At 51.8% G+C, this 27,378-nt stretch overlaps 1 protein-coding gene across 5 annotated transcripts in view; it reads left to right on the forward strand.

Annotated features, from left to right (window-relative positions):
* Positions 1-27,378, forward strand: part of nAChRalpha4 (nicotinic acetylcholine receptor alpha4) — a 511,483-nt gene that overhangs the window by 39,203 nt on the left and 444,902 nt on the right. For 4 of the 5 annotated variants that reach the window (XM_070286891.1, XM_070286893.1, XM_070286896.1 and 1 more), the window contains one exon: positions 7,587-7,631. The exons of the other annotated variant lie outside the window; for it this stretch is intronic. In XM_070286891.1, the coding sequence (XP_070142992.1) occupies positions 7,587-7,631 (45 nt within the window). The remainder of the gene's footprint in view (positions 1-7,586; positions 7,632-27,378) is intronic. 5 annotated transcript variants of the gene reach the window in all.

Genomic DNA, 27,378 nt, shown 5'->3' on the forward strand with positions numbered 1-27,378 from the left:
GGGTCATCCTGAACATCCGCCAGTTTCCGTTTCAGCCATTTGCACAAGCGTTCGTCTGGCACTAGCCGTTGTAAGTGCTCCAGTGGCTGCCGGGATAATGCATCGGCGACCACGTTATATTTCCCGCGGCGATAGTGGACGTCGTACTGGTATTGTTGAAGTTCTAAGGCCCACCTGGCGATCCTTCCGGTCGGGTTCTCGATCTGATCTAGCCATTTCAGGGCCAAGTGGTCTGTGATCACGTCGAAGCGATAGCCCTCGAGATAGCATCGGAGCTTGCGAATGCCCCAGACGATGGCTAGGCATTCCTTCTCCGTACACAGAAAAAATGGTAGAACGAAAAAATCAAGAATATTTTTCTTGATTTTTTCGATGTGGTGGCTTAAAATTTTTAAGTACGATTCGGGGTTAGACAGTCGAGTTAATCCCGATTCGGGATTAAATGACAAATTAAGCCTAAAAATTCTTGAATCAATCCCGTTTCGGGATTAAAATTACCAATTAAGCCTGAAAATTCTTGAATCAATCCCGTTTCGGTATTAAAATGACAAAATGAGCGTAAGAATTCTTGAATTAATCTCATTTTGGGATTATAGAGGCATAATAAGCCCAAACATTCTTGAATTAAGCCTAAATATTCTTTAAAATTTGGTGAGAGCAGCAAATCTATTTTTAGCTCAGAGAGAGAGAGATAAAGGGATACATATATTTTTGCTCTTTCCTTGAAACTGTATGTATTCGCGTTCCCGACATTAGCTTTTGATTTGACTCAGTGGCCCAGTTGGTAAGCGGACGGTCTGTGATTTTTGGGGTTAAAATAATTAAGAATTTCGGGAACTAAATCGAGAAAAAAAAAATTTTTTTTTTTTAAATTAAATTTAAATTTAAATTAAAATTTAAGAATGTTTGAGATTAAATTAAGAAAAATTGGGATTGAAATTTTTAAGGTTAGCGGGATTGAATCAAGAATTTTCGAGATTGAAAAAATTAAGTATGTTCGTTCTTATATTAAGAAAATCCGACCTTAGCTCGAAATCATGCCCACTTGGGATTGATTTTGGCGACTTTATCCCGGATTTTTTTTTCAGTGTAGGAGAGTAGTTGAGTTCGGCAGCGTCTAGCTTCCGACTCACGTATGCGATGACCCGTTCTTGTCCTTCTATTTCCTGCGTCAGCACGCGTCCGAGTCCATAGTTACTCGCGTCGGTCTGTAGTGTCATCTTGACGGAAAAGTCTGGACATGCCAGCACCGGGGCATCTGTTAGTAGACTTTTGAGGAGCTCGAAGGCTTTCTGTTGTTTTTGTTCCCACTTCCACCGCTGGTTTTTGCGCAGCAAGTTCGTCATGGGCTGAACAACAGACGCGAAGTTCGGTACGAACCTCCTATACCATGAGGCCATGCCTAGGCATCTGCGTAACTCTTGAAGACTCGTGGGTGGACTGAGGTTCCGCACGGCGGCTACTTTTTCAGGGTCCGTGTGAATGCCCTGGTCGCTAATGACGTGGCCGAGATAAACCAACTTCCGTTTGAAGAAGGAACATTTATCTTGGTTTATCCGCAAGTTCGCCCTCCTGAGGCGCTTGAAAACTCTCCGCAGATTCTCCATATGCTCTTCGAGGCTGGCACCGATGACAATTATGTAGTCGAGATAAGCGATGGCATGAGGATCCAAATCCGGCCCGATCACGCTGTCGAGCGCTCGCTGGAAGGTGGCTGGAGCCGAATGGAGCCCAAAAGGCATGACTCGCCACTGGAAAAGGCCGCGGCCAGGGACCGTAAAGGCGGTACACGCCCGACTGCTTGCTTCCATTGGAATCTGCCAATAGCCATTGCGCAAATCCAGGGTGGAAATATACTTTGCATTTCGGAGCCGCTCAAGGATATGGTTGATGCGCGGCAGTGGATACGCGTCGGGGATTGACTTGGCATTTAGCTGGCGATAATCTACGCACATGCGCCATTGTCCAGTCTTTTTCCTGACCAGGACCAAGGGAGCGCTGTGCGGACTGCGCGATGGCTCGATACAATGCTGATCAAGGAGGGCGTCCACCTGCTCGTCGATGATCTTCTGCATAGCTGGGTTCTTTGGGAAATACCGCTGCTTGATGGGCCGATCGTCTCGCATGGTAATCCTATGCTCGGCGATGTTGGCCACTCCGGTCATTCCCTCGAACTGGACCAGCTGCTCGTGTAAGAACGCTTGGATACGGGGGTCTTGTTCCTCGTTGGTAGGCTCCTGAGTCTCGAGGCGGTAATGCTCGGGTGTTCCGGCGTTGGTGGCCCTGGGGGGCGCCCTCAAGATTCTCCTCGGGTGTCTCGGGGTGTATGTCATTGTGTGCCTCTGTGTGCTTGTCCTCGGTGTTTATAATCTCGTGTGTCTCTGTGTGTCTTCCTTGTGTGCCCGCGTCGGGGCTCCCGTGTGTCTCTGTGTGTCTTCCCTGTGTGCCCGCGTCGGGGCTCCCGTGTGTCTCTGTGTGTTTGTTGTATTGCTCTCCGGCGTTAATATTCCCGTGTATCTCGTGGTGCTCTCCGGCGTTAGTATTCCCGTGTATCTCGTGGTTCTCTCCGGCGTTAGTATTCCCGTGTATCTCGTGTTGTTTTCCGGCGTTAGTATTCCCGAGTATCTCCGTGAAATGGTCGGCGATGCCCAGGCGGTGCTCTTCCTGGCGAGCAGGCGGTGCTTCCTCGCTCAGCTCGGATCCGGCTGGGCCCCGTGGGTTGGGTGGTTCGGTGGTTCGAGAGTCCGTGGCGTCCGTTGTACGCATGCTGCGTCTCGCTTCTCTGGGTGGCCTCATGTCCCGCTTTTCCGGCTGTCGTCTCGACAAGATGAGTTTGGCCGTCCCACACTGGATGGTGGTGCCGATTGTGGCCAGGAAATCCATGCCCAGGATCAGGGGTTCCAACATGGCCGGCATAAAGAAGAGGGGCACCTGGATGGTCTTCCAAACGAGGGTGATATCGGCGCGCAGGAGTTGTCGAACCTCGACTCGCGAGATGTCGGCCAAGTTAATTTGGGTGCGGATCTCCTGAAACTGGTGTCGTTGGCCAACTAGGTTGGCGACTTCCTGGCTGAGTAAGCTCTTCGATGCGCCAGTGTCGATGGTGGCCAGGCGTAGATGGCCACCGATCTCGACTTCGGCGGCGATCCTCCCTCTCTCGATTCTTAGCGGCGCGTTTACTAGGTGTTCGTTGCGGGATTGGTCCCCAACGGACTCCGCCGGTCGTGGGGACCCACTCCGCTTCCCGGCTGGGGTCGACGACAGCACTCTACGGTGCGAACATCGCGTCGTCCGCAGTCCCAGCAAAAGTATAACCGAGGGTTCCGGCATTCGCGGCTGAAATGCCTGGAATCCCCGCAATTTCGGCACGCATCCCGCACGTTGATGCGGCGATCTGGTGTCGCTACCCGGTTTAATCGCACGGGCGCGGGTGGCCGTCCCTGACCCGGCGTCCGCGGAAGGTCGTTTGATCCGGTGCACCCGGGAGAAAATGTTTGACCCCCACTGTGGGGAGGCGGACGGAAGGAGGGGCTACTCGGAGGCGTTGACATTGCTTGGGATCGCCCTAGGCTGCGTCGCCTGACGGCTTCGAATTCGGTTGCCAGTTGGGCCAGCTCCCCAATTGTTTGGAACTCGCTGCGCCGAATGTACATCTGATAGTCGGGTGCGATATTCTCGTACAGGCGGTCGAGCTCCTGAGTCTCGGTATAGCCCGCGTGGCGCATGAGAACGCGAAGGTTGAGCATATAATCTTTGAAAGTTTCTTCTCCTAGCTGCTCGCGACTCCGGATTCATTCAGCCTCTTGGAGCCGGCTGGTTTGAAACCACTTGTCGGCCCTGCTCGTCAGCAGTTCCGCCATGGCTCGAGGAAGGAGTCCTAGGTCGATTCGATAGGACAAGGCCCGACTTTCGACCTGTTCGATGAAGGCCAATGGGTCGGAGTACCCATCAAATTGTAAACCCCATTTGCGGATCCGCTCTGGGACGCACATAAAGTCGCGACGAGGCCGGTCGTAGCTCGGCTCAGCGGAGGTTTCTCGAGCGGTAGTGAAAGTAGGAGGGGCGGCGACGGCGAGGCTTGGGGCGGTGACAGTGAAGCTGGGAGTGGTAACAACGAAGCTAGTCAGAGGAACTGAAGTAGTGGAACCGGGGGCGCTACGTGGGCGTCCAGAATTTGCATTTTTTACTCGTGGAGAGGCCACTGGGTCCCGGCCGTTCTTCTCCCTGAGGCCCAGGGCTCGGGCCCCGAGTGGTATACCGACGCTCCAGGTCGGCGAGTCGAGTCCACACTTCCTGTGGTTGCTCGGATTCTTTGATTAATGTGACGAAGCTCCGCCGTAGGTCATCGACGACCCCGTCGGCAGAGAACCCAAATTCTTCCGCGAATGCTAATAATTCGGCCTTCGGGCGGGAATAGATCCACCGCGAGGAGACCCCAGGGTTTTTAAGTAAACGTGGAACGAACTCACCGGCAGGTTTCTGGTCCGAATCCATGGCTTCCATTGCTCCCGTTTGGCTGTCTTCTCGTGTGTTTGTTGGATCAGGTAGTCTAGGCCGCTGGGGCACGTTGCGTGGATTAAATGTCTGTTGGCACTAACACTCGTTCGCATTGACTTGGCGGAGGCGCGGATGAGCTCGTGGGCTCCTGGACGCGGTTACTGGTGGACACGTTTATCGCTTGTCGCGGTTACTGGGCGAGGCGGTTTTAATTTCGCGGTCACGGGCACTTTTCGGTGGATTTTCACTCGCGGAATTTGATGGAAGTTATTTTCCGGCTTCGGCCCGGGGCCACACGGCTGTTATATAGGTGTTATTTTTCCTGGTTTTTAACCCAATCCCGTCCCTGTTCGGGCGCCACTTGTAACGAATCTCTCCGGCCGGGATAGATCCCAGTCGTGACCAGGGATCCTATTCAAGAAATTTATTTAGAGGGGACGGAAATATTTGTAGGAATTTATTATAACAGCGTGTGGGACCCGGGTTGCGAATTTACGCGCACTAAATTCTGGTCATCGAAGGTCGGTAACGTGGCTGCCGGACGATGTGGTCACTAGATGCTCTAGGAGCAGGCGGGGCACACGCGCTGCTTGTCAATGGCTGGCTGCCGCGCTGCTTTTATCGACTCGTCGATCTGCTTGATCGGTCGGTCCCTGACACAAAGCTGCTTGTCGCGAACTGCTTTCAGGCCCTGCTTGCACCCACTGCTTGTCTGCACTGCTCTCGCGGATGCGCGGAGTGGCAACTCCGGCGGACTCCTGGCGGAATTGGCTTGATCTCGCCCAGAATTCGGGTGACGTGGGTCGGGGAAATGGTCAGGGCGTCAGAGAGGCGTTAGCTAGCTCCGGTTGGGCGCGGAGACTAGTTACGGGTGGACCAGGCAGAGTTTCACTGGTCGCCGTGGTGCTGCACGAGGCGCGGAATGGCCAGTGCAGGCGTGGCGGCAGCGTGTGTCGAAGTGTCCCTAATCTAGGAGTGGATACTGGGGCGGGTGCACTCGTAGTCACGGCGGTGCATGAGAAGCCAGCGTTAGGGTGTGGTGCTGCGGCTACGGGCACAAGGAGGGGTCCCTAGCGGGGCGAGGGCAGAGGAGCATGTGTCCTCCAGTCGCGGCGGCACGTTGAGCACGGAAGGAGCCTGTGCTGGCGTGGCGCTGCGGCTGCAGGTATGACAGAGGGTTCCTCAACTGTGCGTGGACGGAGGAGTATGTGTACTCCAGTCGCGGCGGCGCGCTGTGCACGGAAGAGCCGGTGCTGGCGTGACGCTACGACTGCAGTTGCGACAGAGGATTTCTAAGCTGGGCGTGGGCGGAGGAGCAGGTGTCCTCCAGTCGTGGCGGCACGCTGTGCACGGAATGAGCCTGTGCTGGCGTGACACTGCGGCCGTAGGCACGGGAGAGGATTCCTAGCGGCGCGGGGCAGAGGAGCAGGTGATCTCCAGTCGCGGCGGCACGCTGGGCACGGAAAGAGCCTGTGCTGGCGTGACGCTGCGGCGGGAGCACGGGAGAGGATTCCTAGCGGCGCGGGGCAGAGGAGTAGGTGTCCTCCAGTCGCGGCGGCACGCTGGGCACGGAAAGAGCCTGTGCTGGCGTGACGCTGCGGCGGGGAGCACGGGAGAGGGTTCCTAGCGGCGCGGGGCAGAGGAGTAGGTGTCCTCCAGTCGCGGCGGCACGCTGTGCACGGAATGAGCCTGTGCTGGCGTGACGCTGCGGCGGGGAGCTCGGGAGAGGATCGATGGGAGGCTGGATGGCCGTAAAAAAACACGTGCGAATGGAAATGCCGAAACGCAGTATTTTGGGGCCGCCAGCGGGACAGAGATCGGGGAACCTGAAAACCGTGACCAACACTACCAAGGAAATACTACTACGGGTAGGTTAAATTGTTAGTTTATTGATTATTGTGTTATCTAAGTGTGAGTCCTACTACTGCCTTACAGAATTGACTCCTGTAACTTACAAATCTAGCCCACGTGTCTGCGGGCGTGTGGCTGCCGATCGCGGTCGTTGTCTGGCAAAATTTATCTGCGCGAATGCGTGGGCTCTTGTAGCCGATGTCTCTGCGTGGTCGCGTACGTCGCGGTCGTTACCAGGGACTCGATGCACTTTGATTTCTTGACTCGGTCGCGGAGGCGCGGCGATGGGCACGTCTGCCTCGGTGCAAAGTTTCGACGGAAGAGAGCGAATGCCGGAAGACGCGAGCTGTCATAGCTTTTGAGTGAACCGGTGGTTCGAACCGGTTCACCGAGAACGGATCTGGTTCGACTAGTTCGACTAGTCGATAAAGTACCCGTTTCAGCGATCTCTGAGGTGCTGAACTTAGCTTATTCGTTAGCTTAATTATCCCTATTTAAATATACTCCAAGGTTGTCTTGCTTACGGCTCCGGTGCCAACTAAAAGATTTAATGATTGAACGTGGCTTAAGATGTATGCTTATAATATGGCTATAATATGGGGGGGAGTATTTATATATACTTAATGTCTAGAACTTAGTTTTATATGAGAGGTTGTGCGCCGAGGAATATAGGCGTCACAGTCGCATAACGCCATCATTTGGCCCTTTCACCTTTTCTCACTTTTCACTCAGACGATAATCCAAGGCAATATCTAGCTGTCTCTCTCTCTCTTTCCTATTTTTGCAACAGACGAACAGACCTCACTCAGTAACAGACAGTCTTCTGTCCTTGTCCTGTTACCGGCTCAACAACACCTACAGGGCTACCAATACCTGAACATGCCGAATAATTCTGTTGCCATGGCAATTAAAGATTATTCAAATTGTAGCCGATTGGTATTATTCGTTTTTTTTCGACTCTTTCAAGAGAATGGTTTTTTTTTTGTTTAAAAATTTCAGTAGCTGAAATATGTATGTGTTACAACAATAAATTAGCAGATAAAACGCATATGCATATTTTGCAGACATAAGGAAGTGAATGTGGAAGTGGAAGTACACTATCATCCTTTATAAACATTTACTTTTTAATTAGACGTTAAGCTATCACAGGATATTAAATAATAAATAAACTCACTAGGAGAAAAAAAAAAGTTTTCCGTCTTAAATATACAAATAATTTGTACGAATTTTTTTTATAGAACCTGAAAAATCAAATAATGACGACCAATCTTTGGGTGGAACAGGTAAGTTACGGAAAAATGTTAGGCCAAGAAAGAAAAATTTAATGCTTAATTGTGCATTCCGGCCTTATAGTGGCTTTGCCGCTTTTCATTATTATTTGTTCGGTATATGTTAAAAAAAAAAAAAGATTTTAAAACCAATATGTTGCTATATGATATATTTTGATGACATCTGAATATGAAAGAAGTAAAAAAGGTAATTAATAAATCTTATTAAGTCTATATATTTTATAAATCGAGTATAAGGTAAACATTTTTTTTTGTGAATAATGATCCTGTTACATTTTTTAACATTATCGGGGTATGTTCAATATTTTTTCATAATTGAGGTCATTAAAATTATATTTTCTATTCTATTCTATATATTTTCTAGTATCTTGACAAAAATACCGTTTTTTTTTTAAATATAACAATAAAACTTATATTACAAAATTTTGGAAGGTTTTGAAGCTAAAACCTAGCATTTAGAAATCGCAAATGCAATGCTCATTTACCAGTGCACAGTGGTTGCGCCCATAGGCCAAAAATAAAAAAAAATTATTACAACAAAAATGTACGAAAAGTAAAAAAATCGTCTCTTAAATATCCAAACTTCTTTGTGTCATACCAGATTTTTTTTAAATCTAACAGGACTTCTAAAAGTTGAATTGAAGATGTGAACACGTGTTCATCTGCAAAGCGCAGCTACGCGCATCGCGAATGTTTCACAACCAAACTGAACTTTAAAGTGGTCCGATCGTTTATTGCGTGTCTAAATTAATATTTTTTGTAACGGATTTTGAAGTTCAAGGTATTTTCTTTAAAATGAGATATAATTTTATATATTAATAATAATTATTGTTTCCATTATATTTATGTGAAATAATCATGTTTCTGGTCTATATTTTAGACGTATTTTTTATGTTTAGCTAAAGTTATAGTTGTGACCCCACAAAAATCTACAGTTCATATGTATGCCAATGTGTTTGTCGGGCTTTTAAGGTGACAAATGTGAGAAAAATGTTGCCGAAATTTACCTATGTGCCTATAATCTTAAAAATACTAACACAGGTGACGGTAAGATTTTAACATTTTTTTTTCGTATTTTTTAAGTAAAGGTTTAATATAGTAAAAATATTGTGTCAAAGTTTTACATCGATTAATACATTGAACGGAGGTCGTTTGGTGTTCGATGTATGAGTATCACAAAGTTTAAAGCGCTCTCCTGAAAAATGCCACTTTGAAAATCGGTGTACACTATAACTCAAAAACTACTTGAAGTGGAGGGGGCGGAGTGGCCAAAACAAGATCGTCGTCCTTCTTGGAGGTGTTGTCGTCGGAACGTTGGGCTGGAGTTGGGCTGGCTGCTGAGTCCCACAATTTTCCCAATTAGTAGGCGAGAGGGGGGTAGCTTCGCTTCAATTCAATTTTATTGCTTCACTTCTATATTACGACTAACTTAATTACATGGAGAGCGGGCTGCCGGGACCGCGGAGTGGTGAGTTCGCTGTTGGAGAATAGCGAAAGAGAGGGAAACGGGAAGAGCGGAGGACACAGTGAGCGGGAGCACAAGCTTGAGCGCAAGCGCTCGCCGCTCATAACTTCACGCCCTTCTGGCGTGAACATTCTCCCCCCCCCCCCCCCCCCCCCCTTGCGCTAGCAAAAGGAACCAGGATCAGCGTCAGTGTTCCAGAACGGCTCCGGAAACGGTCCATCCGAACACGGTGCTCTGAGCCACAGGCAAACCATCCTCGAGTTTCAGGAACCCCGGTTGGATTAGTTTCGCAAACACATCTGCGCCCAACACGAGGGAGATGGTTGCCGGGCGGTGGAATTGTTCATCGGCAAGGCGGATGTCGCCGAATTTGCCCGTGTGGCGTCGCTCAGAGCCCGAATAGGAGTCCGGATCTTGAGGCTCGGGTCAAGCTTCAGGACGACCTCGAGCTTGAAGTTGCCTGTTCGGGATCGGAGCGTCGCCGAACAGACCTCGTCGTCTCCCAGACTGGTGAAGGGCAGCCGGAAAGCGGCCGCCAGCGATCGGTCGATGCTGCTCACCGCCATACAGGGGTCGATCATCGCCGCGGTCTCGAACGTAGAAGATCCCGTATCCACCACGACGATGGCTGTCGGAAGTATGTGGATCGTCTTCTGACGAACCAACGTGGCCACCGACGTAGCCGTAGCGGAGACCTCCAGACGTGGACGCTCAATGGCGGCCCGGTTTGGCGACGAAGAGCGGGAGACGGACCCGGTGGAACAGCGGGGATGCGACCTGGCGGATTGGCGCGGATTGCGCGACGGGTGGGGTGGAGACGGCTCCTCGTGCATATGCAGCAGGGTGTGGTGGTTCCCTCCACACTTCTTGCAGCCGTCCTGGCTGCGGCAGGTCCCCTCGGAATGTTGGTGGGCGAGGCAATTTGAGCAGTACTTATTAATAAGTACTGCTCGGAGGAGGCAGCTTGATCAAATTGAAGAGGCGTTCGGAAATGAAAGTCGCCTCGGATCCCGAGTCGATTAAGGCTCGTGCTCGGTAGTTCGTGCCGAGATGGCACACATCGATAATTGCCGTGCTCAGAAGAACGGCTGTAGTGCCAGAGGCGAAGTAATTTTGCACCGTTGGATTGCTCGTCGATGCATTACTGCTGGAGGGTCCTGAAGATAGCTGAGCAGAGGGCGTGGAGGATCTTGAATTTGCAGGAGTTGCATTACGATGTAGCAGAGTATGATGTCTCCCTTTACAAGTGAAACAGCTGTGCGTGCTCGTGCAGTCACGTAGCTGGTGGCCTCTCGCAAAACAATTGAGACAGAGCTGCTTCTTTTTTATGTAGCCGGAACGCGCGTCGACGGACATTTGGAGAAAGCGCGGGCATAAGCGTACTGGATGATTCTCCTTGGAGCATAAGTCACACCCTTTTGGTTTGGTGCTGACTTTCGTTTCGAAGGACTGAAGCTTTTCCGGGACTGCTTGAGTCGGCTTCATGTCCTCGATGGCCTCTAATGTGCGATATCTTTCGCTTAGGAAGGTGTTCATCTCTTCCCAAGCCGGAATGTCGGATTTCGACGTTAGGGACTGTTCCCATAGCGAAAGGGTAACTTTCGGCAGCTTGCTTGCGCACAGGAACACCAGCAGACAATCCCAGTTGTCCGTGGATATTTGGGAATGTGCTAGCGCTGTCAAACACCCCTGAATCGTGGACTGCAGCTCTTTCAGCGCATGACCAGATTCATGGGAGATGGAGCTCAAGTTGAACAGAAGCTTGAGTTGGCTGTTGACTAGAAGTCGTTTGTTTTGGAAACGGTTGTGACGATGTCACAATCCCCTATATTTATGTAAATACTGTACATATTAGTTAAGGCCATAGTTAAGGTAGCAATTAGTATAGGGAAGTAAGTTAGGATTAGCCACACACACACAACTGTACATTTAAACGGGCATGAAGCCCACAGTTAATTTGGCCAGGAAGGGCCAAATTAGATTTAGGCCGCAACGCACAGGCGTATACATTTTGTCAACACGGACTGTAGCGACCGCGCGGAAGCCATTTCCCCTCTCCGCTGCCGACGCGAACAGCGGCAGAGGCAGCGACATTTCCCCTCCGACGATCGTGCGTGTTTACGTTTTGGTCGTGCTTATTTACATGCCGATCAAAACATAAACAATAACAATAACAAAGCCGACGGCCGAAAGCTGCGCTGCCCGGACCTTTTTGGCAGAGACGAGGCGACAAGGGCTTTGCAAGCTGCGAGCGCGATCACTTCTCTGGCGACAGCAAACGTGAACGATTGACATCAGTCTCCGCGACGCGCGATTATAAAAACCGACAGCTAAGTAGAGCTAAGTCCAAAAGGGCCCGCGTGTGTCGATTTACATCCTGGTTGCTAACATCAGGTGAGCCGGCCGAGTGCCATGTAAGGGCAGGTCATTGGAGTGTGGCGTAGGGCCAGGTTAGGGCCGACAGGCGTACATTAGAAAATGTAGCCATCATAATTAAGTAATAAAATAAAGTACCCAAAATGAAGTCAGAAATTCCATCGTCTTTCTCTCTCGCACCCGCATAAAACTCCGCGTAGCAGCAACCAACCCTTATTTTGACGCGTGCCAAAGTGTTCCCCTCTCGCTCACTCACTCGCCGAGCTGGTGGCTGGGTTGCCCGCACCAACTCCGCGTGGCCGCTGGGCAAGCTCCGGGCCGGAGAAGCGGGACGGGAGCGGGATTTGTCGCTGCTGGGTTCTCCCGGGCACAGATCTGGCGTGGGCATCGGGGCTGCTGGGTTTTTCCCGAGCTACGAGTCCATCGCCGCCGGCACGTGTTCACAGATTTCCCCCTCTTCCCTCTCCTTTTCCCTTCCGATCTGCATCTTGCCCGCCATCGCCGCTGGGTTATCCCGGGCGGCGGAGATCTTGCCGATCGGAAGAGTCGCCGCTGCTGGGCACCCGAGCGGGCACAGGAAAACGGAGGAGCACCTGGCCATCGCCAGGGTGACCGTCCAAGATTCCCATTTTCCCGAAGCCAGGGTTCCCCTTTTGAAAACGAGCCCCTATTGCCTAGAAAAATTCTTTAAATTCGGCGTCCATGTCCTGGCCGTCTCTAAAATATAAATATTTCTGGAGAGGAATCCTGGGCCGCTGAGGTTTACCCCGGCCTAAGACACATCCTTACAGATGGCGCCCGGAGCAGGGACCGGTCAGGACAGCTAGGATAAATTTTTTCAGTGGATTAAAGCCCCACTGGCCGAAAATCCAGAATTTTCTAGTAGAAAAAAAATATAATATAAATTTTTCGCGAAGGCAAAAGCAGGGAAATTTAGTTTTCTAAAGGACGGGGATAGAAAATTTAATGTCAGGGAATATATTTTTCATAAACATATTTTTCGACCAGAGCACATTCGTTTTTGCGAGTGTAAGAAATTTTCGTCCCACATGTCGCGACGTACAGTTACGCCAGATTTCGTACAGGAGGAAAGGGAATAGAAAAAACGCGTGGTAAATTTCCATTGGTGCATACGCATCGTCGCCAAAACAAGCGGTACAGTTACGCCAGATTTCGTTTTCGTAGTCAACGTCACTGCCAGCGTCAACGCCGGCAGAGGGACGCTTCGCGCAAGCACACACACACACGTGGCCCACACACATCTCCAGTTCTGCTCTGCCCGCGGCAGCAGCGTCGGCTAGCTTAGGCAGCAATATATACAGGGGACCCTCGCTAGGAGGGACACACTTCGGAAGATAAGCTCATAGAAGACACTTCGCAAGATCATCTCGGTACATACACATCGTCGCAGACATTACTCATCGTCGTATCCTGGCACACATCGGGAAGATTTTCAATATCCTTCAACCACGTTAAGGACACCCGCGAACCCTCAAAGGATCCGGAGAGATCCTGCCGCCGAGAATAAAATCGAAATCATAAAATAATAATAAGGATTAAAATAAATAAATAATCCAAATAATAAATCGAAATAAAATAAATAAAATCAAGAATAATCAAATAAATAAATAAATTCAAATATAAAAATAAATTAAATAAATTCAGATGAAATAAACCAATAATAAAATTTGAATAAAATAACCACCGAGAAACAAATATACTGAAGAAACGGATAAATAATAATCGCAGACATAAATACTAAAAGGATAAATAATAATCGATCGCCAAAAATACTGGAAACGAATAAACGAATAAAAATACCGAATAAAATTAAATCGAAATCGAATAAATAAACTATCGATAAATAAAAATAATAAAATATAAATAAATAAGGATAATAAATATTAAAGAATAAACCAATAAGATTGAAATAATAAAGTAAAATTCGCTGTGATCCTGCGAGATCTAAACCAAGGGTATACGTGCACACAGTACGGATCCTGCGAGATCCATTTCCGCAAACTCGCGTCCAGCAATATAAAATCCAGTCGTTGCCACGGTATCCCGCCGTTTTCACTCTCTCGAGACCCGTTGTTATTTCTGATCCTTTTTCCCCGCGAATCCTGCGAACCATGGGCGTCACGTGGATAAGCTACCGCAAAAAGATGGAATTAGAAACCATCCTCGGCGAGTTCGGACTCGACCGAAGCGGCACGGTAGATGAGCAACGTGCGCGGCTCATAGCATTCTCGCGGCAGCCAAACAATTCCGAGGAAATCCAGGATCGACTCGACGAACTGGAACGCCGGTTCGGGAACGCGCCCACCGGCGACGTCAAGTCACCCATACCGCTGGATCCGTCTCTCATCTCGCCGGAACCGACCACGTCGGCATCATTGATACCACCCTCGCTCTTCTTACCACGCAGTACGTCACCAGCCACCGGGCGACGCCCGAAGGCGGAGGAGCCTGCGCGATCTGCGCACTCCCCGAGTGAAGCCGGCTTGGGAGCAATCCTAATCGATCGAATGACCAAGTGGGGCCTTTCGTTCGATGGGACGACGGATCCACTAGGATTCATAGAGCACATCGAGGAGCGTGCCGATACCTGCCGGATCGACCGGAGATATCTGGCCCAAGCCCTGGTGGTGCTGCTGGCCGGCCGAGCCGAAAGTTGGTTCCGCACGAGCGGACTCCAACACGCCAGCTGGACCGAGGTCCGCCGAGAGTTCCTTGACTTCTTCTTGCCGCCGCGATACTATCAGCGGTTGGAGGATGAGATAAGGATGCACTTCCAGAAGCCCAACGAACCATTTAAGGAGTACCTTATCGACATCCGTTTACAGATGCGCCGGGCCGGATTCTCCTCGGACAAGGAGCTGGAGAGGATCTACGAAAACATGCTGCCGGAGTATCAACTATATACCCGGAGGCAGGATTTCCGTACGCTGACCGAGCTAACGCATCTCGTGACCAACTACGAGGAGACACGCAGCCGAGGCGGGAGAACGCTCGAGAACCGGATCCCGACTCAACGCCAGGCCACAGGAGCCAGCTACGCAGCAGACGGAGACAGGATGCCCACTCGACGAGCTCAACAGGCGCCCTCTTCAGGCAACGCCCTCAACGGTTCCCTTAGCCGGAACGCTTGCACCAGCCAGAGCGCGGTGACACCACGACCAGAAGCCGTCAACGTGCGCGACGCCTGCCGGAACTGTGGCCAATCCGGACACTTCGAAGCCGAATGCAGGAACCCACGGATTCTATTCTGCTGGGATTGCGGCCAAAGAGGACGCAGGACGATTGACTGTTGTCGACAGCCACCGTCGGGAAACGGGCAAGGGCCTCGTGTGACCGGGAATCACCCGAGGAACCCTCCGTATCCCCGAAGCCAATAGGAGACACTCTCCATCAGTACCAGGGACGCATCCGCGCTACCATCCACATGGAGGGGCAGCGGTTCACAGCTACCCTGGACACCGGAGCCACCCACAGCTTTATTAGCGAAGGGCTGGCTCAAATGCTGGACAACGGAAGGAACACACGGGACATCCGTACCCAGGTAAAACTCGCCGACGGAACATGCCGCGAGCTGACCAGAGCTCTGGCGGCAAATATCTACCTCGGAAGCGAACGGACGCCCACCATTCTCCTCGTGATGTCGGACGCACTGGACGACATACTCCTAGGAATGGATTTCCTCTGTGGAATCGGAGCAACCCTGCTATGCGGCGGGCAGACCCTCCGACTGCGACCGGACGACCAGCGAAGACCAACAACAGAGCCACGCTCTGACCAGCGGAGACCAATAACAGAGCCACGCTCTGAACAGCGAAGGGAGCCACGCTCCAACCCACGGGACCAGCCCGCAGAGCCACGCTCTGACCAACGAAGAACGACGAGGGAGTCACACTCCAACCACGAAGAGCCACCAATGGCACACCACTCAGAGCCACGCTCTGAGCAACGAAGCACATCGACGGAGCCACGCTCCACATCCGAAGAGCCACCAATGGCACACCACGCAGAGTCACACTCTGATCAGCGAAGGACGACAACGGAGTCACACTCCACCCACGCCGAGAAGCCACAGACGCCAGCCCAAGGAGAGCCACGCTCTACCCATCGAAGGCAGCCAAGGGAGCCATGCTCCGATCCCGACGACCAGCCAAGTACCTCACCTCGAGCACAGTTTCGAGACACAGCATCACCAGCGACGGAGAACCAGCCGCCCTGTTGGAGACAGGCTTTGCCCGTGGCAGATGCCACAGCCGCGCAACGGAATCCCTTCCGTACCTCCACAAAACGCCGTACCGAGGAAACGCCGGAGCCAAGCCCGCCCCTATGCGGAACCGTCAATTCGGTGAGTCATCCCACAGAGGATCAGGTCTCTTTCCAGACAGAGGAACCCGAGACGCCGGATTACCCCGAGCCTTGGGTGAAGGAGTTTCTGGACCAGGAACTGGCCAAGTTTGATACTCTTTCAGGGGTATCGCACATCGCAGAGCATCGCATCTTCATGCGCACCGATCGACCCCTTAAACAGCGGTACTTTCCAAGGAATCCAGCCATAAGGGCCGTCATTGACAAGCAGATCAATGAACTCCTGCGAGACGGACGCATTGAACCTTCCAAAAGCCCGCACAGCGCGCCCATCGTAATCGCGGCCAAAAAGAATGGCGAAGTCCGCATGTGCGTGGACTATCGCCAGCTCAATGAGAACTCCGTGCCGGACGCGTATCCGCTTCCGAGGATCCATCAGATCTTGGAGCGACTCCGGAACGCGAAATTCATCTCGACGTTGGACCTCAAAAATGGGTATTGGCAAATCCCAGTGGCCCCGGACAGCCGGGAGTGCACGGCGTTTACCGTTCCCGGAAGAGGGTTGTTTCATTGGAGAGTCATGCCTTTCGGACTTCACTCCGCTCCCGCCACGTTTCAACGCGCCTTAGACACGGTCATCGGTCCGGATATGGAACCCCATGCGTTTGCATATCTGGATGACATCATTGTCATCGGCTCCACACTGGAGGAGCATGTCGCCAATCTTGGAGAAGTCTTCAGACGCCTCCGCTGCGCAAACCTGCGCCTCAACAGAGGGAAGTGTCATTTCTTCCAGCGCCGCATCGTGTACTTGGGTCACGTGATCAGCGAAGCCGGAATCCACACGGATCCGGACAAGGTCGCTGCGATCCGAGGACTCGCACCGCCGACAAACCTGAAGGAGCTACGCAGATGCCTGGGAATCGCTTCCTGGTATCGCCGCTTCGTGCCGAACTTCGCCGATGTTGTGGCACCCATGACATCGCTGCTGAAGAAGGGCCACAAATGGGAATGGACCCAACGACAAGACCAGGCTTTCCAGGAGCTGAAGACGCTGCTGACCGAAGCCCCTATTCTGGCTTGCCCAGATTTTACGGAGAAGTTTGTGCTACAAACTGACGCCAGTGATTACGGAATCGGAGCCGTACTCACACAGACCATCGACGGAAACGAGAGGGTGATAGCGTACGCCAGCCGCCGGCTCAACACTGCTGAGAGGAACTACTCAGTGACTGAGAAGGAGTGTCTCGCCATCGTCTGGGCGATTCGGAAGATGCGGTGTTACATCGAGGGATACCGCTTCGAAGTCCTCACAGACCACCACTCCTTGAAGTGGTTGAACTCCATCGACAATCCAACAGGCAGGATTGCTCGTTGGGCACTGGAATTACAGCAGTATCAATACGACGTCCATTACCGGAAGGGGGCCCAGAACTTAGTGGCCGATGCCCTTTCTCGCCAACCGCTGCCCATAGTGCAGCAAGCGGAGGTACAAGGAGTCAACTGTAAGTGGATCACGAGGATGCTCCAGAGGATTCGGACCGAACCAGCAAAGTTTCCGGATTATCGAGAGGAGAATGGCCAGCTATATCGCCGCCTGGGACTCCGGCCGGAGGAGGAGGAGTACACGCCCTGGAAGCTGTGCGTAGGGTCAGACTACCGCCAGCGAGTACTTGAAGAGTGCCACGATCACCCCACTGCCGGTCATCTAGGAGTCCGGAAAACCAGCACTCGCGTGGCCCAGCGCTATTACTGGCCTGGATTGTTCCGCGAGGTGGCTCGGTACGTTCGCCATTGCCCCACTTGCCAGCGATATAAGGTGAGCCAAGAAAAGCCCGCAGGTCAAATGTTTACTCGACAGGTCGAGGAGCCGTTCCACATCCTTTGTGCAGATTTTGTCGGCCCACTGCCGCGGTCGAAACAGGGCAACACGATGCTTCTAGTGTTCCTGGACGCCTTCAGCAAGTGGGTGGAGCTAGTGCCGCTTCGCAAAGCTACCGCCACACATCTGGAACGAGCCTTCAGAGAGCGGATATTGAGCCGATTCGGTGTTCCCCGAACATTTGTCTGCGACAACGGTACGCAGTTCACCGGCCGCTCATTCCAGAAGTTCTGCCAGTCGCTAGGGATGGAGCTGTAGCACACGGCGCCCTACACCCCGAGACAGAATCCAACGGAACGGGCAAATCGGACGATCAAGACGATGATCGCCCAATACTTAGATGGAGGCCAACAAAACGAGTGGGATCAACTCCTCCCGGAGATATCTTTGGCCATAAATAGTAGTGTCTCGGACACTACTGGATTCAGCCCCGCATTCTTGGTGCAAGGCCGAGAACCCCGACTCCCGAAGACGTTGTACGACGAAGTTACCCCCGGACGAGGCACCCCAGAGATTTCCCCGACAGAGCGAAGCGAACAACTCCGGAATATTTTCGACGTCGTCCGAAACAACGCTGACCGCGCCGCCGCCGAGCAGAGCCGTCATTACAACCTACGCCGGAGGACGTGGAGACCACCAGTTGGATCCATGGTCCTAGTACGCCGACACGCCTTATCCAACGCGGCCGAGGGCTTTGCCGCAAAGCTAGCTGCGAAATACGAAGGACCCTTCAGGGTAGCGAAGTTCCCATCGCCGAACATCGTGCAACTGCACATGCCAGGAAGCCGACGCCGGCGGACCGCCAGCCTGAACCAGCTGAAGCCGTACCACCACGAGGATGAGGCAGACACCGAAGCCGGAACCCACCGGGAAGACACCGACGCCGGAGATACCACAATCGAGGATGCCGACGACACCATCCTGGACGCACGGCCAGCAGCCAAGACCGCACGACGCAGGGGACCCATCCCGCGCCGCCAACACTAGCGACGAGCACCCATGTAGGGAGGGCGACCATGTTTCACAGGGGCCACTTGTTGACAGGCGCGCCTGTCCAACGTCCCGAACCCCCTAGTGGGGTGAACATGCGCCCCTTCCCAAAAGGCCGTAGCCATAGCCAGTCAACCCTAGCCCACTCCATTAGGTAGGGCCCAGGGCAGCACACTAACATAATCTTCTCTGTCCTTACAGCAACAGTCTCCAGCCCGCCTACCGAGAGGCATAACGAGCCACGCGCCCGCAGGCAACGCGCGCCTGACCACCGGTATCTATACAGAGCCACTGCCACGTCTTCGCCAGACCACCGTCGCCACAAAAAAAAAAACGTCAACCAGCCAAAGAATGGACGGACAAGGCCATCCACCACAGGACAACTCCTGGATGTGCTGTGCAGTCGAGGAGATCCTGCAAGCACTCCAAGGCGCCGGGCCAAGCCCGCCGCGTCCTAACAACAGCTCCGTCGCCAATAACGCCGGCCTCTTCCCACGGGCCCCAACCGCCGACGTCACCAGCGCCAACGGGGAGGAGACGACCGCCGACAACCACGCCGGGCCCCGTCGGCCCTCTACAGAGGAGATGCCGCTCCTGGCAACCCTGTTCGCCGGCCTCGTTGGGCCACGCCGGGTCCCTCCGGAAGTTGTCCTCAGCGACGATGACGAAGAGGAGACCCACCAGCACGACGTCGCTGGGCCCCAACCAGCATCCTTAAGGGGCATGCCGCCCCAGGCACCCCAGCGTACCGGCCACATCGGGCCGCTGGCGCCCCCTCCGGAAGTTGCCCCGCTCGACGGCAATGACGAGGAGGAGGTGCCACGAGATCACCGCTTCGGACCCCTGCGGGTCAACCTCACGCCGCCCCGGCCACGCGATGCCTCACCCGGAGATCGGGCACCCTCCGCCGACGCCGAGGAAGCATGGAACCAGGCCATCGCCCTGTCCGACGATTGGGTCGATTTCGACGGCCTGGTGGAGGACACCCTAGGCGACCTTTTTGACAGCCCGCCGCACGCGGAACCGCCGGCAACAGGCGCTCTCGGGCCTCTAGGCGTAGTCTATGACCTGGTCTCCGACGACGAGGGCCGCCCGCGTGGTCACTACAACCCCACCGGCGACGACGGCGACGACAGCGACGCGACCGTATTGTACGACCCCACCGCGGAGGACAGCCGGGACATACGGAGGAGGCGCACCACACCACCGCACCCGAGCGACAACCGGGCCCCGCCATACATGGGCGAGGTGGAAGCCGCCCTGATAGAGTGTTTCGGGGAGATGCCAGGGGACGAGTTCAACTGGGGAAGCGGCACTAACACGGCGTCTACCATCTCGGCCGACGAGGACGAGGAGGGCCGCCCGTCAGACGCCTCGCGACCACCTTCCGCCGGACCCGCCGATGACGCCTCAACGTCGACAGTCTCGGCCGACGAGGACGAGGCCAGTCAGGACAGTGGCTGGTCCTACGCCCCACGATCGCCGCCCCCACGCTGGACTCCACCCAGCACTACGCCGCTACAAAGCTGGGCACCAGCCGCTCCCAGTCGCAGGCGACCCCCTCCGCCCTCCTACGAGGAGATATTCGGCCGGGGATCGTACCCCGATCCTCACGCTACCGCCCGATGCGCAGCGGTGGCCGCCAGTCGCGATCCGCGACCCCGCATGCCCACCATCGCGGAGTTGGCCGCAGAAGAGGCGCGCCGAAGGGCGGAAGACCTCAGTGAGGAGCTCGGCAACCCACCGGTTGCCCAACCGCCGGCAAGTGGCCCACCACCATCACCGACCCCACGCCGCCGAGCACGGCGCAGGAGCGCCCCATGGGCAGACAGCCCATCCAGCTCGTCCGACGAGTCATCGTTGGACGCCGACGAGGGAGCCCGCAACCCTCCCCGCTGGGTACCGGCCCCAGTGGAGTGGACCACGCCGAACGGCACATTGCCGGCAGCTCTGCTCCGCCGAATCCACGGGCGCCTGGCGACACCGCGAAGACGAACGATACGGATCCTGGAGGAGGAGGCGAACCAACGCTTCAGGGTCCAAATTAACCGCAGCGGGAGGGTGATCATCACTCTTCACCCCTCCCGAAGATAGGGTGGAGTGTGACGATGTCACAATCCCCTATATTTATGTAAATACTGTACATATTAGTTAAGGCCATAGTTAAGGTAGCAATTAGTATAGGGAAGTAAGTTAGGATTAGCCACACACACACAACTGTACATTTAAACGGGCATGAAGCCCACAGTTAATTTGGCCAGGAAGGGCCAAATTAGATTTAGGCCGCAACGCACAGGCGTATACATTTTGTCAACACGGACTGTAGCGACCGCGCGGAAGCCATTTCCCCTCTCCGCTGCCGACGCGAACAGCGGCAGAGGCAGCGACATTTCCCCTCCGACGATCGTGCGTGTTTACGTTTTGGTCGTGCTTATTTACATGCCGATCAAAACATAAACAATAACAATAACAAAGCCGACGGCCGAAAGCTGCGCTGCCCGGACCTTTTTGGCGACAGCAAACGTGAACGATTGACATCAGTCTCCGCGACGCGCGATTATAAAAACCGACAGCTAAGAAGAGCTAAGTCCAAAAGGGCCCGCGTGTGTCGATTTACATCCTGGTTGCTAACATCAGGTGAGCCGGCCGAGTGCCATGTAAGGGCAGGTCATTGGAGTGTGGCGTAGGGCCAGGTTAGGGCCGACAGGCGTACATTAGAAAATGTAGCCATCATAATTAAGTAATAAAATAAAGTACCCAAAATGAAGTCAGAAATTCCATCGTCTTTCTCTCTCGCACCCGCATAAAACTCCGCGTAGCAGCAACCAACCCTTATTTTGACGCGTGCCAAAGTGTTCCCCTCTCGCTCACTCACTCGCCGAGCTGGTGGCTGGGTTGCCCGCACCAACTCCGCGTGGCCGCTGGGCAAGCTCCGGGCCGGAGAAGCGGGACGGGAGCGGGATTTGTCGCTGCTGGGTTCTCCCGGGCACAGATCTGGCGTGGGCATCGGGGCTGCTGGGTTTTTCCCGAGCTACGAGTCCATCGCCGCCGGCACGTGTTCACAGATTTCCCCCTCTTCCCTCTCCTTTTCCCTTCCGATCTGCATCTTGCCCGCCATCGCCGCTGGGTTATCCCGGGCGGCGGAGATCTTGCCGATCGGAAGAGTCGCCGCTGCTGGGCAACCGAGCGGGCACAGGAAAACGGAGGAGCACCTGGCCATCGCCAGGGTGACCGTCCAAGATTCCCATTTTCCCGAAGCCAGGGTTCCCCTTTTGAAAACGAGCCCCTATTGCCTAGAAAAATTCTTTAAATTCGGCGTCCATGTCCTGGCCGTCTCTAAAATATAAATATTTCTGGAGAGTAATCCTGGGCCGCTGAGGTTTACCCCGGCCTAAGACACATCCTTACACGGTCTTGAAGCGCTTCCCACGCAGATGCGAACCCGTCATTTGTGAGCGGGGATTTGGAGACGATGGCTTTCGCCTCGCCGCTCGTCTTCGTGAGAAGATGGAAGAGCTTCTCGACCGGTGTCAGCCTGGGGTTGTTGACATAGACTGCCGTGAATAGGTCCCGGAAAGTGGGCCATCGAAGGTAGTCCCCGTCGGTAGTCCCCGTCGCAGGGAGGTAAGCGGCAACCGGAGGAAATGATTGGCTGGGAGGGTGGTTGCACGGCTTGAGGCGTGGCACTGTCAATTGTCGCACTGATCTCTGCAGAACAAGACTCATACACCGAATAGCAATAGTCATATTTGTTCTGCAGCACGGACACCATTTCGAGGGATCCTTCTTGGGCAATTAGATCGGAGCACGTGTCGTACTCCGTCTCTACCTTGTCCCATAAGGCTCTCACTTGTTGCAGGCGGACTTGTAGCAGATGTAGGGACGGGGAAGCTTGACCTGGAGTATTGATCTTTGCTTCAAAAATGCTCACACGATCGCTGGCGGCTATGAATTTGCGCAACGACACGGTTGCGGCCGTTGGCGGTTCGGCCGTTGGCTGTTCGGCCGTTGGTTTTTCAGCGGATGCCATTTTGTGGCTGCTAGAGCGTGTCACCCTCAGGAATTCCGGCTTTGAAACAGAGGGAGACTCTGACTTTATGGCAAGCGAAGAGTCGCTAGAAGCTTTTGCCACCGGACGAGAGATGACTATTCGTGGAGCGTTTGACGGACTTGTCGATCGACGATCCGTCCCTTTGGAAGTGGAAGCCGAACTTCTGATCCTCGGACTGGAGGGCCTGGGTGCAGAATGGGCTCGAATGGGCCGCGGAGAGGATGGGTTCGACTTGGCCGGGGAGGAGATTCCCTTTTTATCTCCCTCTATGGGCATACTCAGCTATGCCCTATGAAAATAGAAGGCCTGCCCCCCCGCAAAAAGAAAAGCGAGCGCACGGAAAAGGAACTTTAATCCTTAAACACTGTGGAAAACCCTGCGAAGCTCGCAGAATAAAAAAACGGCAGGAAAAGAAAATAGCCAAATCTGGCTATGGTCACTCGCTAGCAAAACGAGGGAACCTAACTGTCAGTGTCGGATCTACGAAACGCGTGCGGATAATAGAATATAGCGAAAAAAGTAGCTAGATCTAGCTACAAACTAGGCTCGGAAATTGTTGCAAATTCTTAGCCACTTGCTCAAAATTGGCTTCTTCGACCTTATGTTCCGGAATACGACAACAACAATCGTAGAACTTTGCGAGAAAAAAAAAACACCCGCCAAAACTAGCTGGAAAACGCTAATAAATTTGGCGGAATATGCTAATAGCTTTCGGGAATTATATGGGTTTTTCTTTTGTTTTTTTTTTTTTTTCGGAACTAACAAAAAGATCGTAAAGAACTACGTGGAAAGAAATTCACAAAAATAGCTAAAAAACATAGCTAAAGGATGCCAATGGAGATTTATATGCAGGAACCGCACGAAAAAAAACGCCCACCAAACCCTAGCTAAAAAAATCGAAACTAGCTAAAATATCGGCTCGGCCCAAAACTAGCGGCGTATAAAAAAATGGCTAAAAAATAGCTAAAGGAGGCCAGTGGAGATTGCTATCCTTTATTTCCAGGAACCGCACGAAAACCTAACACCGCCAACAAAAATATAGCTAAAATAAGGAAAATAGCTAAAAACTTGGCTTGACCCAAAAAGCTAGCTGGCGAAAAAATAGCTAAAAAGAGTGGCGGTATTTGTTGTTAAAAAAAATTTAAAAGAATTTCGGTTTCCTTAAAAAATGTTGTTCCAGGAATTATTTTTTATTTTATCTCGCGGGTGGACGATGTTTTTCCGTCGGCACTTTGCCTTTTCGGAAACGTATAGGTGCAGGTGTTTGTGAACGCTTAACGAGCAAAGAGGAGACGAAATAGAAATGCACTGTATGTGCGTATGTATGAAGCCTTGGAGTTTAAGCAATTGCTCAGCGCAGAATAGCGCGAGGGAAGCCAATATGTATGTATGTATGTACGTAGGAAATATGTAAATTTGCTAGGCGCAGAATAGCGCGAAGCTTGCCCAAAATATGTATGTATGTATGGAAATATGTAATTTTTGCTAGGCGCAGAATAGCGCGAAGCTTGCCCAAATATATTTATGTATGAAATATGGAAATATGTAATTTTTGCTAGGCGCAGAATAGCGCGAAGCTTGCCCAAATATATTTATGTATGAAATATGGAAATATGTAATTTTTGCTAGGCGCAGAATAGCGCGAAGCTTGCCCAAATATATTTATGTATGTATGGAATAAAAACAACTATATTTATGTATATTTCTATTTTTTTTTTTTTTTTTGAAGTCTGTATTTATTTGTATTTTATTATTATATATTTTGTTCTTTGGAATTTCTTTTGTTATATTTTTAAATAAAAACACTGAGGAAATTGTCGTGTGCAAGTTTTTGTGTGTAATTTTATTTATTATTTTTTTTTTTTTTAACAAAATATATATTTTGGATTCAGCTGTTTTTTATATTTGCGATTTTATTTTATATTTATAAAACTGGAGGGGCGGATTTTATTTTATATTTATATTTGGGTGTATGTTAAGGTATGTATGTATGTGTGTAAAGGCTTTCTTTAAAATTGTATTATTAATACTATTTAGAATTGCAGTTAGTGACGGAAGTATTTTGGAACTGAGTGACGGACCGTGAATTTGTAAGAAAAAAAAAATATATATGTATATATGTATATATGCACTTGGACACCAGCGGATCACAGCACGACTAAGTAGGGGGCCAATATTGGCAAAGTACGTTTGCACTTTAAAAACGGAAGAAAATTCACTGTGGCTGGGCGTTTATCACTATGTGCACATATGTATATATTTTCTCACTTTTCACTGTCACTTTTCATTATTTTCGGATCGAGGAAAAAAATTAACGGACGAATCGACTTTGGACTTCATACTTATCTTGGTATCCGCAAAGGGGCGCTGGAAATCAAAATTTTGCTCGCAGGCTCGAAGGACCATGAAGTGGAGGGGGCGGAGTGGCCAAAACAAGATCGTCGTCCTTCTTGGAGGTGTGGTCATCGGAACGTTGGGCTGGAATTGGGCTGGCTGCTGAGTCCCACAATTTTCCCAATTAGTAGGCGAGAGGGGGGTAGCTTCGCTTCAATTCAATTTTATTGCTTCACTTCTATATTACGACTAACTTAATTACATGGAGAGCGGGCTGCCGGGACCGCGGAGTGGTGAGTTCGCTGCTGGAGAATAGCGAAAGAGAGGGAGACGGGAAGAGCGGAGGACACAGCGAGCGGGAGCACAAGCTTGAGCGCAAGCGCTCGCCGCTTACACTGCCGCTCATAACTTCACGCCCTTCTGGCGTGAACACTACTTAACCAAAGGTTTTGAAATTTTGAACATAGCTTTTAAATTTAATTGTACAGGTACTCACGTCAAGCTTTTTTAAATTTTTATACCCTTTCAGGGTATTATAATTTTAGTCAGAAGTTTGCAACGCAGTGAAGGAGACGTTTCCGACCCGATAGGTTAGGTTAGACCGGACGGCCCTCGAGGGGCCACACATAGGCCAATATGGCCCATAGCTATCCGGGGAAATTCCTGGATGGACCTAGAGATCCTTGAATATCAAGGTGTTTTTCGCAAAGGCAAGGAGTTCGCCTGGCTTTCTCCTGGAGGCATCTTCTAGCGATGCCAAAACTGGAGAGCCTAGGTATCTCATTCTTGCCCTCGTTAGGGCCGGACATTTGCAAATGAGATGCTCCAAGGTTTCGATTGCCTCGGACTCATCACATTTCCGGCATTTGGCGTTGACGGTAATCCCCAGCTTGACTGCATGTGCAGCAGACAGGCGGTGACCTGTAAGAATACCCACTAACATTCTGCAGTCCTTCTGCGGAAGATGCAGCACGTAGTGGGTGAGTTTCTCGTTGTGCTCTTTGCACATGATTTTTGATATTCAGCAGGTTGCGGAATTACGCCTCATTTAAGGGTCTGAACAGTATATTCCCGCTCCAACTCCTCCTTCCATCTTGAAGCCGTCGGTGTATATATTGAGGTATTGAGCATGGTCCTGGCCTGACTTCCAGTCATTTGGTCTCATGAATACTGTTGTGTTTACATCCGGGCACGTTCTGGGTATCATGTAGTCAGATGTACTGCTCATGTCTCGACCAATTGAACTGTGCCCGAAACCTTGTAGCGACCAGTTTCCTGATAAAACCAGACTTTGTTCCGCCTTTCCTGCTGTCAGTTGCGCTTGGATACCTAAGGGATATATACCGATTATGGTTTCGAGTGCTTTGGTGGGGGTTGACCTCAGCGTCCCTGATATGCAGAGCAGTGCCTGCCGCTGGGTTCTCTCCATAAGCTTATTATAAGTTTTGTTCTCCATGGCTTGCCACCACACTAAGACTCCATACAGCAGAGTCGGACGCACCACCGATATGTAGACCCAATGCAATAGAGCGGGTGAGAGGCCCCATGTGCTGCTAAGCATCTTCTTGGATGTATTTGAGTTGTGTTTTAGGGGTCAGTCTGGTGTTGTTAATTTTCGGGGGGATCTATTGCGGCACCTTGTATCTCTTGGTGAAGAGAATAAGGTCCGTCTTATCCGCATTGATATTGAGTCCTACCTTCTCCGCCCACTCACATATCTCCCTGATTGTTGTTTCCATGATCGAGCTGAGGGTCGATGGACAGACTCCCGTGATAATTATGCTTATGTCATCCGCATAAGCTGTTATCTTTGGTGCTTTCCTCTCGAATCTCTTGATTAGGTCGTCTACCACCAGATTCCATAGGAGGGGCGACAGAACCCCACCTTGCGGCGTGCCTCTGTGCACTCCTCTCACCATGAAAGCGGTGCCCTAATCTGATTGTACCCGCCGGCAACTTAGAAGATTTTGTATCCACAAGTTGATAGCGGGGGACGAGTTGGTCGCTTCTAAGCGATCCATTATTGCGTCCATGCTACCGTTGTTGAATGCCCCGGATAAGTCCACGAACACTCCAAGTGCATATTCCTTATTGTTTAGGGCTCTCTCAATGGTGGCTACCAACGAATGTAGTGCCGTCTCCACTGATTTCCCCTTCGTGTAGGCGTGCTGGTTGGTCGACAGTTGTCTCCCTACATCGTTCCTGATGTATAGGTCCAGCAGCTTTTCCAGCGTTTTAAGTAGGAATGAGGTGAGGCTTATCGGTCTGTAATCCTTCGGGCTCACGTGGCTGCACTTTCCTGCTTGGGCAGGAAGACAAT

Source organism: Drosophila kikkawai, chromosome 3R (genome assembly GCF_030179895.1).
Source record: "Drosophila kikkawai strain 14028-0561.14 chromosome 3R, DkikHiC1v2, whole genome shotgun sequence".
Classification (NCBI taxonomy): Eukaryota; Metazoa; Arthropoda; class Insecta; order Diptera; family Drosophilidae; genus Drosophila; species Drosophila kikkawai.